Here is a 14,622-nt window from a genome sequence, read left to right as displayed (position 1 = left end):
CTGGGACGTGGGAAGAACGGCCCCCGGGTGCCGAGTGGTAGACCCGCCTGGGCGCGGCGCGCAGGGGCTGGGGGCGAGGGCGTGAGGGCGCCCCGGGGCAGGCCGGGAAGGGGGGCGGGCCTCCCCCTGGGCCGGGCCGGGGCGGCGCTAGGACCGAGCGCGCGGAGGGAGCGAGCCGGGCGGAGCCAGCGCCCCCCGCCCCCCGCCGGCCGGCTCCCCTCCCCCGGCCGCTGGCTCGCTCGGCTCGCAACGCTGCAGAGGCTCCGAGGCGGCGGCGCGGCGACTCGGTCTTTCCCTCCCTCCTTCTCCGTCCGTCCGTCCGTGCGTCTGTCCGTTCGGCCTCGGTCCGGCCCGCAGCATGGCCGGCGTGAGCTTCAGTGGCCACCGCCTGGAGCTGCTGGCGGCGTACGAAGAAGTGATTCGGGAGGAGAGCGCGGCCGACTGGTGAGCCCCCCGCCCCCGCCTCTCAGCCCCTTTGTCCCCGCGCCGCCGCCGCCGCCGCCGCCGCGCCTTTGTTTCCACCCGGCCCCGCCGCCCCGTAGCCGGGAGGGAGGAGGAGACCCCGAAATGCTGCAGCGGCCCGGGAGGGCCAGGGAGGAGCTGCCTTTGTGCGCGCCGGGGGAGGGGCCGGGCCGGGCCAGGCGGGGCACCCGCGGTCCCCGAGCACCCGGAGGCGGCCCCAGCCGCGCGGTGGGAACGCTGGTGGCTGGACGCAGGCTTGAGAGACGCAGGGTCCAGATGTGTGGCCTGGGGCTTCCTGGCCTTGCAGAACTGCTCCTCCACCCGCTCCTCTTCGCCTTGGGCCCCGGCAGGGGACAGGTGTGCACCGGGAGGCCAAGGGCACCTTCGACACCTTCGAGCGGGCGGGGACCGAACCGGCAGAGCCAGAGCTGTCTACCCGGCCCAGCCCAGCGGGCCACCGCACAAAGGAAAAGCTAGGGCGGGGGAGGAGCGGAGCGGAGCGGGCTGGGGGCCGGGGCGCCCCGCCCACCGGGGGGCCTCTTGGAGTTGGGGTGTGATGGAAAGACGTTCACTGCCACACGGCCACCGCCGCCAAGTGCCTCCTGTTCCCCTCGGGGGTCGAGGAGGCAGGGCTAAGTCTTCTCCCCAAGGCGAAGAGGGTTGCAGGGACTAGGCACCCAGGCTGGGACGTGCCAGAGGAACTGAACTGCCTGCCTAGAGTGCCAAGTGGGGTCCCTGGGAGGGATCCCCCAGGCGGACCATTGTGGAAAGAGTGGAGGGAGTTTTCTGAGAAGAATGAGGTGGGGGAGGAGATCCACGGAGCCCCTGGCCTGGTGGCCCAGTGGCAAGGGGCTCTCAGCTACTGCGGGGTTGGAGGAGCTGGGCTGCCCTCTCTCCCCTCCCCAGCTGTTGTCTCCCCCTAGGTGGTGGGTGGGGACGGACCACCTGCTCTGGGGCTGGAGTCCCCAGAGTGGCGGAAAAGCCAAGGGGTTCCACACTGCCCCATTCAGGAACCATCATCTCCCCGGAATACTCTTCTCCTGGGGCAAGTGCCCATTCTCTTCCCTAGGCCTTTTCTCCCCTTGGCAAGCAGGAAACACAAAGTGAAGGAAGATCTGAGGGACCACACTTGGGCTGGCCTCACCCTCATGCTGGGAAGACACTGACCTGGGGGCTGGAGGAGGGGACAAGATGGCCAGGCATCCATGCCACAGTACTGCAGCACTGGCGGGCGGCCAGGCCTGGAGGGATGGACGAGGGAGACAAGCAAGCTCTCGTGTCCTGCGGGTCAGTCACAGGCGAGGCCAAGATGGGCTAAGCAGGCAGGCAGCCCACCCTCTGTCCCAGCCCTGTCCCAGGGGGGCTGAGATCATGGGATGAGTTGAGGGCAAGTGGCTGGCTTGGCCTGGTGGAGGAGCTGGCCTTGGGATCTGGGCCGTGCCTGGAGAGAGGCACAACCCACCTCAGAATGCTCTTCAGTCTGGGGTTGCTGCCTATCACCACCCCATTTCCCCCCACCTTCCAAAAAGCAGAGCTCCCACAACCACTGCTGGCCCGCATCCTGCTCAGCGGAGGCCTGGGCTCCCACCACCCAGCAGCATCCATGTGGCTCAAGCGAGTTATTATTCATCACTGGCGTGCGTCACCCCCCACCCCCCGCCCCGATCTGGGTTGTGTGTGGGACACTCACAGATGTACACACGCACCCTCGCACATACACACATTTGCTCACTCCCAAGGGCCCAGATAAACATTTGGTAGAAAGAATGTGAGAATCATCAAGGACATGAGGGCCCCTAGCACCCAGCACAGAGCCAGGGTACAGTGGGGTCTCCAGACTCAGGAGCAGACCCTGCACTGAGGCTGGAGGAAGGTGTCTTGGATAAAATCACCATCTGGGCAAAGGGGGCTTGGCACTGCCCTTCTCTGAGTAGGGAGTAAGGGTCGGGGAGGTCACACCCAGGTGACTTACTCTGGAATAGACTGCTGCCTGATGCTGGGAGCAGGGGACCATGGAAGTCAGATTGTGTAGTGAGAAGAACTGGTGTTACCCTGGACGTGACCTGACTCACTGTATCACCACACGAGTCCCTGCTCCTGTTGACAAGCAGGAGAGGGAGTTGGGCTCAACCATACCCCGATGCTCAAGGCCCTTCCAGTTCTAATATCCTGAGAGTGTAATTGTCCTGAGGAATCCACCTGCCCTGCAGCCCCCATCCTCAGCTCAACCCAGAATCTTCCTGGATCTGCTACATTCCATCTCCCACTCACCCCAGTCTACTTTCTCTGGCTGAGATGGTTGCTAGATGGCAAATACCAACTAGAGCTGCTCTGTGCTGTCTTGAAAGTCTGAGTTAAGTGTCCCATCTTCATGAAGCTTACGGTTTGGAACGGTGTCTATCTCCAGGGGTTGGAGGTGTAGAGTCCTGCCCCCCACCCCCTTTCGGTTTCATCAGCTCCAACCCCCCCAAAGTTCAGGTCACCTCAAATGAGTTTGAGAAGCACAGATCTAGTGAGATCCCAGGCAGCTTTAGGTGCCTCTTCCCATCCTTGCTGGGGTGTGGTAAGCATCCTGGGGAGGGAGGTGCAGTGCAGGGCAAGGCTTCCTGGGGAGCTGGCATTGGGTCCCTGAGGGATTTCAGTCAAGGGTGGGCATGGGATGGAGAAGCAGGTCTGGCCTTCCTGTGAAGGGAGACTCATGCAAAGGCTCCAGGGTGGGAAATGCCCAGAACTGTGCTGGACATCAGGGACCCATCCAGTGTGATCCAAGTGTATGGTATGGATATGGAGGTCTGGCTGGAAAGGCAGGTGGGGTGGAGCTCAGGGATGAAGGCCTGCTGAAATCTTTGAACTTAGCTATGGTTTTCACCAGGTAAGGGCCAGGGCTGCAGCACAGAAAGGTGACTGAAGGTGGGTAGACAAGGAGTAAAGAATGGAAGGGGTGTTCTTGGGAAGAGCCACAGAGAGCCTGGGAGAGTCTGACAAGTCAGGCCGGGGAAGTGTGACTTGATGGCTAGTGCAGTGTCTGGGAACGAGTCGTGGAGTCCTGCCTCAGTTTCCCAGCTGCGGGATGCAAAGGGGCAGATCCTCCTTCTCTGAGGGCCTTTTGTTCGCAGTGGCAGCTTAGGGCAGCCAGACAGGTGGTGGGACAGCTGTGTGGAGAAGGCAGCTGCCAGGGTTGGGGCCCAGGCAACAGTTGGATGGGGAGTTTCTGGCCCCACAGCCCACCTGTGTCCCTTTTAGGAGGGAAGAGATCCTGAGAAGCTGGGAGGGGCTGGGGCCCATTTGGCAGTGACTTGTGCTGACCTCATGGGGCTGGGCCTGGACCAGGCGCTCCTTCCGCCCTCCTCCACCTCCCACCTCCCTCCCCCTCTCTTCTCTCCTCCCTCTTTCCTTCCCACCCCTTTCCCTCCCCGCGCCTTCATTTTCTCTCCATCCCTTCACGTCCCTCCCTTCCCTTGTCTTCCGTTTTTGCCTGTCTCCTAGCTCTTCTCTTGCATCTTGCTGGTCTCCTCCCCCCCACCTCCTCCTAGCACCCTGCCTTGGCAGTCAGGGAAAGGGAGCTTGAGGGAGGGGCTGAGCCTCCTTGCCCCTCCGGCCTTTCTTCTTGGCCCCAAGCCGGTCTTCCTCCAAGTGAGTCCTCGGAAGGAGACATTTCTCTCTTCCCTTGTGTAAAATGGATGTTGAGCCACTCCTACCTGTGGAGAAAAAGCTAGGGAGGAGGAAGGCTGCTGGGTCAGCTCTCTGCCGGAGCTGAGAGGGAAGGAAAGGCCAGCAGTCCCCGGAGACCAGAACCTCAGCTAGGGCAGAGGCAGCCTAGGGCTGGAAGGCCAAAAAAGCGCCGCCGCCCAAAGGCCAGAGTCCAGGCAAGAGTGGCCATGGTGACCTCATCCCCATTTCAGAGAGTCTGAGATTGAGGATGAGGGTGTGTCCCCGGGGTCCTTTGTGTTCCGGAGAATGCAGCTGGGTGGGCCAGTCGCGTGCCAATTGCTGGGTTGCCGTGGTTACCAGGGGGATGCCCAGAGCTGAACAGCACCAGGTTCTCTCTCCCTGCCCCTCCCCCCTTGCTGTGGGGGGAGGGGCAGTGGGTACCGAGGCACGCGCCAGGTAGGTTCCTGGCAACCACCAATGGGGGATGAGGAGCTGTAGCCAGGGAACGGTAACCAGGGAACCCAAGGAACCCGTCGCCTTGGAATCTCCATCTCACACCACTGGCTGGGTTGCAGGCTGCTAGGGCCAGGGCTCCGAGGACGCAACACACTGACTTACTGGAAGCTAGCCACTGGCCAGCAGTTCCTTCCCCATTGCCTGCTTTCCACCTGATCCAAGCCTCCCTCCATCGAGTCCCAAACTGTCCCCCACTGAGTTCCAGCCTGAAATGGTGCTTAGCTCTGTTGTCATGGTGATAAGGCTTAAGTGCTAGGCTGGAATCCCCCCTCCTGTCCTGCCCCTTCTGTGTCCCTCCTACCCCCCCAGAGCCATCTCCACCCAAAATTGGCTGCCTGAGCCCTGACAGTTCTCCGAGCCACCCCTCCCTCTCCCCAGGGCTCTGTACACTTATGAGGATGGCTCAGATGACCTCAAGCTTGCAGCATCAGGAGGTAAGAATTCCAGCCATTCCTTTGTCTTCCTCCCGCCCCCTCCTCCGGTTGGGTTGTTTTCTTCCCCACCCGTCTGGCTCCAGGCCACTTCGATGCTTGCTTGCCTGCGTCCAGCAGACCATTATTTGTCTGGCAAGTGTCCTTCCTCCAATCATCCCTAAGATCCCTAGGGTGGGGAGGGAGGGAGACTGGTTTCCTGTTTGATTATGAAAAGACAAAGCCTCAGAGAAGGAGTGTGACTTCCCCAAAGTCACACAGCTAGGTGGGAAGGGGCCTGACAGGGATGGCCTGGATCACCCCACTTTATTCAGAGCCTAAAAAGGTTTTAATTTACCTCAGTGGGTGCTAGCACCGCGTGAGACTTGATGTGTGAAGAACACATCCTAAGCTCTCCAAGGTCCTGGGGAATTAAAAGGCAAAACTCGCACCTGCCTGCTGCCTCTTTCACACCAGCACAGAACTCTGGGGCTTGTAGATCTCTCGAGGTGTCTGCAGAGCCCACGAGAGGAGTGCTTGCTTTGGATTCCAGGCCCTTTGTGGGGGAGGGGTTCAGGAGATTGGGCCTGACAACCCTCCTGATTCCCCCAGATGGCGGCTTGCAGGAGCTCTCCGGCCACTTTGAGAACCAGAGGGTGATGTATGGCTTCTGCAGTGTCAAGGACTCCCAGGCTGCTCTGCCAAAATACGTGCTCATCAACTGGGTATGCACTGGTGGGCTGGGGAGGGGAGCTGAGGGCCCCAGAACGGTTCTACTTCATCCCACTCCACTAACTGATGCTGCGGGAAGAGAGCTCCAGGCCTCAGCCTGCCCCTAACTCTTGTCCTTTCCCTGTTCCCCTTTGCTGCGACTTTGCAGGTTGGTGAGGATGTACCTGATGCCCGCAAATGTGCTTGTGCCAGCCACGTGGCTAAGGTGGCCGAGTTCTTCCAGGTGTGTGTGGGGTCAGGGCTTGCGGGGATTGGCGACAGGCGCGGGGACTGGCTGCCTGAACCTGCCTTCTTCCTGCGGCAGGGCGTCGACGTGATCGTGAATGCCAGTAGCGTGGAAGACATCGACGCGGGCGCCATCGGGCAGCGGCTCTCTAATGGGCTGGCGCGGCTCTCCAGCCCTGTGCTGCACCGACTACGGCTCCGTGAGGACGAGAATGCCGAGCCGGTGGTCAGTGTGCTCCCCTGGTGGGCTGGCCCTGCCTGGTGCTCCACTGGCCAGTACCCTCTCGGTCCTCACTGTTTCGTGGGGGGGCAGAGGGGTGCTCCCGAGCACTTGGCCTGTGGGCTGCACTCACACCGGGCCCCTTGAACTCTGCAGGGCACCACCTATCAGAAGACTGATGCGGCTGTGGAGATGAAGCGGATTAACCGCGAGCAGTTCTGGGAGCAGGCCAAGGTGCAGACCCTGACCCTGGCCTGCTGGCTGGGCGGCTCCTCCCTGTCTTGACCCCACGGGGCTGCTCTGGCTCCTCTCCTAAAGTCCCTCCCTTCAACAGCAGGGCCCGTCCCATGTGCTTCCCACACTGAAAGCCCCTGAATTCACAGAAGCCTGGGTCAGGGATGGGGGTGGAGTGGGGTGGGGTGGGCCACAAGCTCAGGGCCTGCACTGCCTTGGCACGGGGGGCTATAGAAAGAGGAAGAACTGAGGAAAGAGGAGGAGCGGAAGAAGGCCCTGGATGAGAGACTCAGATTTGAGCAAGAGCGGATGGAGCAGGAGCGGCAGGAGCAGGAGGAGCGGGAGCGTCGATATCGGGAGCGCGAGCAGCAGATTGAGGAACACAGGTGTGCCCCCTGCTCCACCCCCACCTTGGGCCACGGCCCTATGGCGGCCAGTCCTAAGGGTTTGCCTGCACCTTTCATTCCAGGAGGAAACAACAGACTTTAGAGGCTGAGGAGGCCAAGAGGCGGTTGAAGGAGCAATCTATCTTTGTAAGTTCTTAGCCCATGGTTTCTCTTTCCTGGTCTGGGAAATGGGGATGGTCCCTGAATTACTGGGCCCCTTGGGGGATAGTCAGAGTCTTGGGGACAGTGCTGGGCATTCAGGGTACCCCTGCATCAGCATGGGATGTCCTGCCATGTCAGGCCTGACCCCTGATCATGTGGGGTTCTGTCCCCTGGCTGTGGGAAGAGACCTCTTTGGAGAAGTTTAGACTGAAAGAGAAAATCTACGTTGACCCAAACCCTCACTGACCAGGCTTCTCCTGCCCACTTCCAGCAGGACTTGAGGGGCTCAAGGTAGATTAGCCATGCTTCCTGTATTTAATGGGACTTGAGGCCTGGTCCCCATTGTAGTAATGCTGTAGAGCCACTGAAAGAATCTGGGCTGATGCTCTGAACATCTGTATACACATATGTGTAGTGTCTCCTTTAGGGCAGGCACTTATTCCAGGGGTACTTGGCTGAACTTCCAAACATTGGGATGGCCCTAGGATCATCGTGGATTGACCCTTTCACAACCACAGTGGAGACAGATCTTCACGCTTTGAATTGAATTTTAACATTTGAGAAATAGCAAAGATCATTCAGTGCTGAGCATGGTACAGTTTGGGACAGGAAGTAGGCAGTAGTTGTCTGGACTGAGACTGTGGTGGGTAGCTGTTGGGCCGTGGGGACTCAAGCAGACTTCAAGGTCACACCCACAGGAGGCTGGAGGGAGGTGGGAGGACAGTCCTGCAGCACTGGCATTAATGGCTGTCATAGATCATTCCACTCACATAGCCCCTAGAGGGTGGAAAGAATGTGTGGGTAGTAAGCTCCAAAGTCATTCATTCAACAAACCCTTGCCACCTGCCACGTGCTGGTGTTGGAAATATGGTGGAGAGCAAGATGAGCAAGGCCCTTTTACAATTAACTGATGAATTAACTGTAGCAAAAGGTATATAACATAAAAGGTACCATCTTTACCATTTTTAAATGTATCGTTCCAGGGCGTTAAGTGTATTTATTTTGTACAGCTGTCACCACTGTTTATCTGCAGAATTTTCTTCATCTTCCCATACTGAACCTCGTATCCATTAAACACTAACTGCCCATTGTCACCTTTCTCAGCCCCTGGCACCTGCTTTCTGTGTCTGTGATGTGACTACGTACCTCGTATGAGGGGACCATTTATGACTGGCTTATTTCACTTAGCATCTTCAGGCTTCATCTCTGTGTCAGAATGTCTTTCCTTTTGAAAACTATTAGTATTCCGTAGTGTATGTATACCAGATTTTGTTTATCCATTCAGAGCAAGGTCTTTTGGGAAAAAAAACTTCCGGAAAATTCCACATACACGTGCACACAAAAGTAGAAACAATAGTTTAGTGAGCCTTTGACTTGATCACTTATCTTCACCAATTACCAATGCTTCAGGCAAAGATTTACAGTGGTACACCGTTATTTTATAGTCTCATCTGGCCCTTCAAGTATGGCTCATGTGACAATGACAGTTGGTATTTTAACAGGTCACTGTGGTGACCCTGCAGCTTCAGGTCCCCTGAGGAAGGTCTCACACAAGAAACTTTGGAATTTACAACCGTAAAATGCTTTCTTTTGACTTGAGGTACTCCGCTTTCTCCCTTCTGATAAGAATTGCCTTCCTTATGTGAGTTCCCTTTTTGCCTGGGATACTAGGAGTTCATTTATCTGAAGATGCTGAAGCACAGCAGCCCCGTTGACCTTTCCGGTTACTGTGTTGGTGTCTCTCTGACCCCCAGCTCTGCTTTGTTTCCGTGCTTCTCACATTGTTGGTAGTTAAGGTTTTTGTGGTAAGCTGCCTCTGGTCCTTTTTTTGAATGAGGCAGAGGAACCTCATCCTGTGGCACTAGGCAGGGGTGGCATAGCAGCAGAGGCTGGTGGGATGTATGTTTTGAGGGAAGGCAAAGAGCTTGACTGGAGTCCCTTGGAAATTTGGGAGGAGAGAGTGAGGTCAGAGGAGGAGTTTAGACTTCATTCTGGGAGACAAGAAGTGGTGGTTAGGGTGACAACCCTCTTGGGGCTTTTGGTGTGGTTAGGTCAACTGAGGAAACAAATACCACTGAACGTCAGGCTGACCACTCACACACATAAGTTCTCAGAGGGTGGGGAGATGATCCAGAAACAGGAAATTATGACACAGTGTAATCAGTATATGGCTGGAACACCTCATGGGGGCCCAGGGAAGGAAATGACCTGAATGGGCCAAGGGCCCCTTCCCCAGGAGGCTGTGCCAAAGCTGAGGCCGGAAGCAGGAAGAGCTGGACCCAGGGTGGGGGTCAGGCACGTGGGGAGAGAGATTCATTTCCTCTGCCAAGGCACAGAGTTGGGAAGTTGTACGCCTGTTACAGGACCTACAGCTCCATTGTGCTGAGGACTTGATGTCTGCATTTCACAGGGTGTGCGCGAGTCAGGGCAGGAGGGGAGTGTTGGGAGAGATGATGGGCTGGATCAGGCAGGGAGAGGGGAGGCCCAACCAAGGACCCCCACACCTATCTTTACTCCTGGGGCTGTAGCCCCAAAACAGCAAGTGAAGGGTAGCAGGGAGTGGTGGGGACTGTGGCAAACTGAGGCTGCTGCACTGCAATTCTAGTTGAAAGCTGCTTTGGGGCACACAGGCCTGTGTTGCCAGGGCTGCTGGCATTTTCAAAAGAAGCTGAACACCCTGATTTCAGTAAGAAACTTGGTTTTTGAGTGAGTGAGTGAGTAACAGTTACTCAGTCGTGTCCGACTGTTGGCTTCCCCGCGGACTGAAGCCGGCCAGGCTCCTTTGTTCGTGAAATTCTCCAGGCCAGACTCCTGGAGGGGGTTGCCATTTCCTTCTCCAGGGGATCTTCCCGACCTAGGGATTGAACAGAGGTCTCCTGCATTGCAGGCAGATTCATGATTTTTAAGTGATGGCAATTAATTAATGTTTTGGAAAGATCCTTTCAGAGTCTATAGAGAAAGAAATAGAGGGAAAGAGCAAGGAGGCAGGGGACTAGTGAAGCCTCAGTCATGATACCAAGATTCAGGCTGCACGGATGGGGCTGTGGTTGGCCAGACACTGGGTTAAGAGGTTCGAGAAAAGTTAGCTACAAAGCTGGGAGTGTTCCTGGATGGCCCTGGGTGCCCAGGGGCCTGACTGGACTGGAGATGAGGCAGCTGAGGACCTTGCAGATAGAAGGTGCTGTGGGACTGGGTCGTGAAAGTGGTTTCTGGTAGTGAAAGAAGTGGGCTGTAAGAAAGCCCAGAGCTCCTGTGGGGGTGGGGTGCTCAGAACACCATCCCTTTGGTTTCCAGGGTGACCAGCGGGATGAGGAGGAAGAGACCCAGATGAAGAAGTCAGAATCAGAGGTAGAGGTGAGCACTGTGGGGGCACCAGGCATCTGAGTTTGGCCCGGCTGCCTCAATCAGGTCCCGCCTGGCCTGACTATCCGTGTGCCCCCAGGAGGCAGCAGCCATTATTGCCCAGCGACCTGATAATCCACGGGAGTTCTTTAAGCAGCAGGAAAGAGTCGCATCGGCCTCCGCAGGCAGCTGCGATGTGCCCTCACCCTTCAACCACCGACCAGGTAGTCCCAGCTCCCACACCCTTACCCAACCCCTACTCCTCAGGTTTTGGTCTTGAGCCTCTTTGGGACCTTCCTTGCCCAAGGACCCCCTGGAGAAGCCAAGGCCGAGCATCACATGTGCTTCCACCCACCGCCTCCAGGTGGCAGGGCTGAGAAGGGCTCCAGCAGGGCCTGGTCTGAGCAGTGGGTGGTACTAGAGGCCATCTGGGGCTGAGGGATCCCCCTGGCTGCAGTGAGTGGCCCTGCTGGGATTGAACTTGTCTTATCTGAAGAACTGTAGGTGCATGGGGAGTGGGGCCTCATCCTGTCCTGAGATTGAGCAGCCTGGAGCTGTACTCCGGGTTCCCTGTCTGGGTTCTCCCTGTGTGGCTTCCACTACTCCTTGAAGCACCTTTCTGCTCCCTGTCTGCTGGCCTGCTTGCCCCTTCCGTGTGCTTGGCTCAAGTGCTAGGGCTCTAGGGGTGGGACAGGCTGTTCCTGGGCATGCGCTGCCCAGATGCTGGGAGGCTGGCCACATCATGATGTGTCAGGCTTTTTGCTATGTGTGGCTGGTGCTGGTGGCAGTGGTCTGATGGCTTGAGGCTCTGGTCCAGCTTGGCTGAATGTGCACCCTGGCTGAAGGCAGCTTGGACAACCAGGGCTGGCCTGTGGGTGGGTGAGGCCTCAGGATGGGGGTGGGGGAGACTGACCCTCTCTTGTCCTCTGTCTCTCTCTCTCTGTCTGTCTCTCTTGGCAGGTCGTCCGTACTGCCCTTTCATAAAGGCATCGGACAGTGGGCCTTCCTCCTCCTCCTCTTCCTCTTCCTCCCCTCCACGGACTCCCTTTCCCTATATCACCTGTCACCGCACCCCAAACCTCTCTTCCTCCCTCCCATGTAGGTAGCAGTCCCAGGCCTCTGCGGGAGGGGGTAAGGAGGGCCCCGCTTCCCAGCAGCCCCCTTGCCTCTCCCCCTGATCGCTGATCTCTGGTGTTTATCCCCAGAGCAGGTACTGCCTGCTTCTTTCCCCTGGCCCTGAAGGGGTACTGGCCCTCCGGGGGCCTGGCTTGCAGGGTCTGGAGCTGTGGTCTAGCCCCTGGGGGGCCTGGGGAGCTCCCAGCCCCCACCCAGACTCGAGAAAGGAGGGGCTGGCCAGGCCCCAAGTTGGACAGTCCTATTTCTAGCTGGCTCCTTGGCCCTAACTGATCAGCCTGGGGTTTTCTGTCCTACAGGCAGCCACCTGGACAGCCACCGGAGGATGATACCTACCCCTCTCCCTGCCCGGAGCCCCTCTGACTCCAGCACGGCCTCCACCCCTGTTGCTGAGCAGATTGAGCGGGCCCTGGATGAGGTCACGTCCTCACAGCCTCCACCACTGCCGCCGCCACCCCCAGCAGCCCAAGGTATGTGAGGGGGCCCTAGCCCCTGGACTGGGAACTCCAAGTGGCTGCTCTATGGCCCTGAAAGTGGCTGGGGCAGGGACGAGTCCTGGTCAGACCTGCCTTCTCTGGACCTCAGGGTCTCCCTGGAGTGGGGACTGGGCCTTCCTCCCAGGGCTGCTGAGCAGTTTAAAGACTGCGGGTAAAGGGGCAGCAGGGGCCAGTGGGCGTTAGAAGGCACTTTTCATGGAAGTCTTAGTGGAGGCCTTCTTTCCTGAACTCTTCAGTGGGTAAGCAGGGTACTCTCTTGTGGCTGCCCAGGGCCCGCATCCTTTCCTGGGAGCTGATCACACGTCTCCTCTGTCTTTGTTTCAGCAGAGACCCAGGAGCCCAGCCTCAGCCTGGATAGTGAAGAGACCAGCAAGGAAGCCAGAGCAGCAGCCCCTCAGGCCAGGGCTGGCCCCCTGGAGGAGTCCCCTCAGGCCTCGGAGCCTCCCGAGGGCCAAGGCAGCCCCATGGAGGAGGACTTGATGTTCGTGGCATCTACAGAGCAGGCAGACCTGGCTGCCTCTCTAGAGCCTGCCATGGCTGGAGCCTCTGCAGCCGACAGCCCAGTAGCTGATGCCATTGAAACCGACACTGCCGTGGCTGACACTGCTGTAGCTAACACCGTCACCCCTGCCGCTGCCAGCCTCATTGACCTTTGGCCAGGCAATGGGGAAGGGGCCTCTGCACCCCAGGCTGAGCCTCGGGCCCCCACACCACCTTCAGGTGCCGAAGTCATGCTGGCGGAGGTGCCCCTGCTGGATGAGGTGGCTCAGGAGCCACTGCTGCCAGCAGGAGAAGGCAGTGCCAATCTTCTCAGTTTTGATGAGCTGCCTGAGCCGCCAGCCACCTTCTGTGACCCAGGGGAGGAAGTAGGAGGGGAGCCCCTGGCTGCCCCCCAGGCTCCAACTCTGCCCTCAGCTCTAGAAGAGCTAGATCAGAAGCTGGAGCCAGAGCTGGAACCAGAGCCCCACCTGCTGACCAATGGCGAGACCACCCAGAAGGAGGGGACCCAGGTGGGGCTGAGGCTACCTGATGGGAGGGAAAGTAGTCAGGGCTGGAGCAGAGGGCTGACCCTTGGTTCCTCAGGCTTGCAGCAGTACCCTGCCCCCTTTCTCTGTGACCCACATTGTTGGGGGGAAGCTATTTCATTTCCCCTCCATGGGCCAGCTCTGCTTTTATTCCCAGGGTAGGCATCTGTGTTTCCCTGGCAACCACTGATGGACTCACTGGTTGCTGGGGAAACGAGCTCAGGCCTGGTAGGTCAGCCCTAGTCCTGCTGGGTGGGGCCCAGTGACTTGGAGCTTTTCTCCTGCAGGCCAGTGAGGGGTACTTCAGCCAATCACAGGAGGAGGAGTTTGTCCAATCAGAAGAGCTATGTGCAAAGGCTCCGCCTCCTGTGTTCTACAACAAGCCTCCAGGTAGTGCTGGGATGGATGATGGAGAGGAATTTGGGTGGGGGTGCTGCGTTCAAGTGTGGCCAGGCAGCCCTTCCCCCATACACAGCTGGGACAGCTCGCTGGGTTTGGGATGGACACAGACATGGATCTGCTGAGCCATCCTAACTCCCTTCCCTTCCCCACATCATAGAAATCGACATCACCTGCTGGGATGCAGACCCAGTACCGGAAGAGGAGGAGGGCTTCGAGGGTGGTGACTAGCAGTGGTGCCTGCCCTTAGGCTGCCCTCGCCAGGGCCGCCCACCTGCCCCGTCTCTGGCCAGATGGTCCACAGTGCCTGCACTCGCAGCAGCTCCGCCTGGCACCTACTCTGGATTCTGGCCCTGGCTGGGGACTTGGCCGCATCCCTACCCACAGGGCCCTACTTTTACAGCTTTTCTCTTTTTTTTTTTTTTAAAGTTGATAGGAGACTTGTACAGTTGACTGGTTTTCCTCCCGTTGGTAGTTGAGACGCTGTTGCAAATTCCACCCCCTTACCACCCGGTCCAGATTGTAGCTCTTAGTCCTCCCTGCTCACTCACCTGGCCGGGGTGGAGGCCTCACCTTGCTTGGGGCCTGGCGTGGGGGGGAAGTTTTGGTGGGAAAATGTTCCCCCCACCTCTTTTCCTAGTTTTCTGTTTCTTGGAAAAAATATCACTTTGTATTCTCTGTCCAGGGCTTCAGATATTTTGCACGAATTTTAAAACATGGCAATAAATGGCTCGTGGGCTCTGGCTCCCTGGGACACCCCTCCCTACCCTTCTCTTGACCCTTCCCCACCTGGCCCAAAGGAAGAGAAGCAGGCCTAGCTGGGGCCTCTCAGCTTCCCAGCCCTTTCCTGCCCCCTCCTGCTGGGCAGGTCCCAGGCTGGAGGCCCTAGGCGTGATTCAGGTCAGGGCTATGGGTGGCCCCTCTCCATCTCCTCCCTCTTTGCTTGGGTTCCTTTTTCACGTTCAGTAACTGTTTTTTGGAAAGCACAAACTTCTGTAACAGGTCGTGCTCATGTCTGTTAATAAAGAAATCCAGATCCCTTCAGGCCTGCTGCTCCGGGCCTCCAGGGGCTGATCCGTGGTGGGCCGCCTGCCCCGACCCCATTCCCAACTCTTGCTACCTTCAAAGCTGCGAGGGCGCCCTCACCAAGGCCCCAAGGAAAGTGGGGTATGAGGCTCTAGGGGGAACCAACCAAAGGTTTGGAGCAGGCTGACCTCAGCTTTAGCT

The 14,622-nt window shown here is 58.3% G+C and overlaps 1 protein-coding gene across 2 annotated transcripts; it reads left to right on the top strand.

Moving 5' to 3' along the window:
• The first annotated feature begins 123 nt into the window (after window positions 1–123).
• DBN1 (drebrin 1) lies at window positions 124–14,439 on the top strand. Of its 2 annotated transcripts, XM_061423071.1 has the most exons (15): window positions 124–444; window positions 5,008–5,063; window positions 5,652–5,764; window positions 5,920–5,994; window positions 6,076–6,222; window positions 6,373–6,450; window positions 6,685–6,836; window positions 6,920–6,983; window positions 10,293–10,352; window positions 10,441–10,564; window positions 11,301–11,438; window positions 11,774–11,944; window positions 12,299–12,981; window positions 13,284–13,386; window positions 13,556–14,439. In XM_061423071.1, the coding sequence occupies exons 1-15, from the start codon at window positions 359–361 to the stop codon at window positions 13,624–13,626; spliced, it is 2,121 nt and encodes a 706-aa protein (XP_061279055.1). In that variant the 5' UTR covers window positions 124–358; the 3' UTR covers window positions 13,627–14,439. The 2 variants fall into 2 exon arrangements, with proteins under 2 accessions (XP_061279055.1, XP_061279057.1); XM_061423073.1 differs by lacking the exon at window positions 11,301–11,438 and having other exon boundaries at window positions 134–444.
• The last annotated feature ends 183 nt before the right edge of the window (window positions 14,440–14,622 follow it).

Source organism: Bos javanicus, chromosome 7 (assembly GCF_032452875.1).
Source record: "Bos javanicus breed banteng chromosome 7, ARS-OSU_banteng_1.0, whole genome shotgun sequence".
NCBI lineage: Eukaryota > Metazoa > Chordata > Mammalia > Artiodactyla > Bovidae > Bos > Bos javanicus.
Note: the sequence above shows the minus strand (reverse complement) of the source record. Positions and strands in the feature narration are given on the sequence as shown.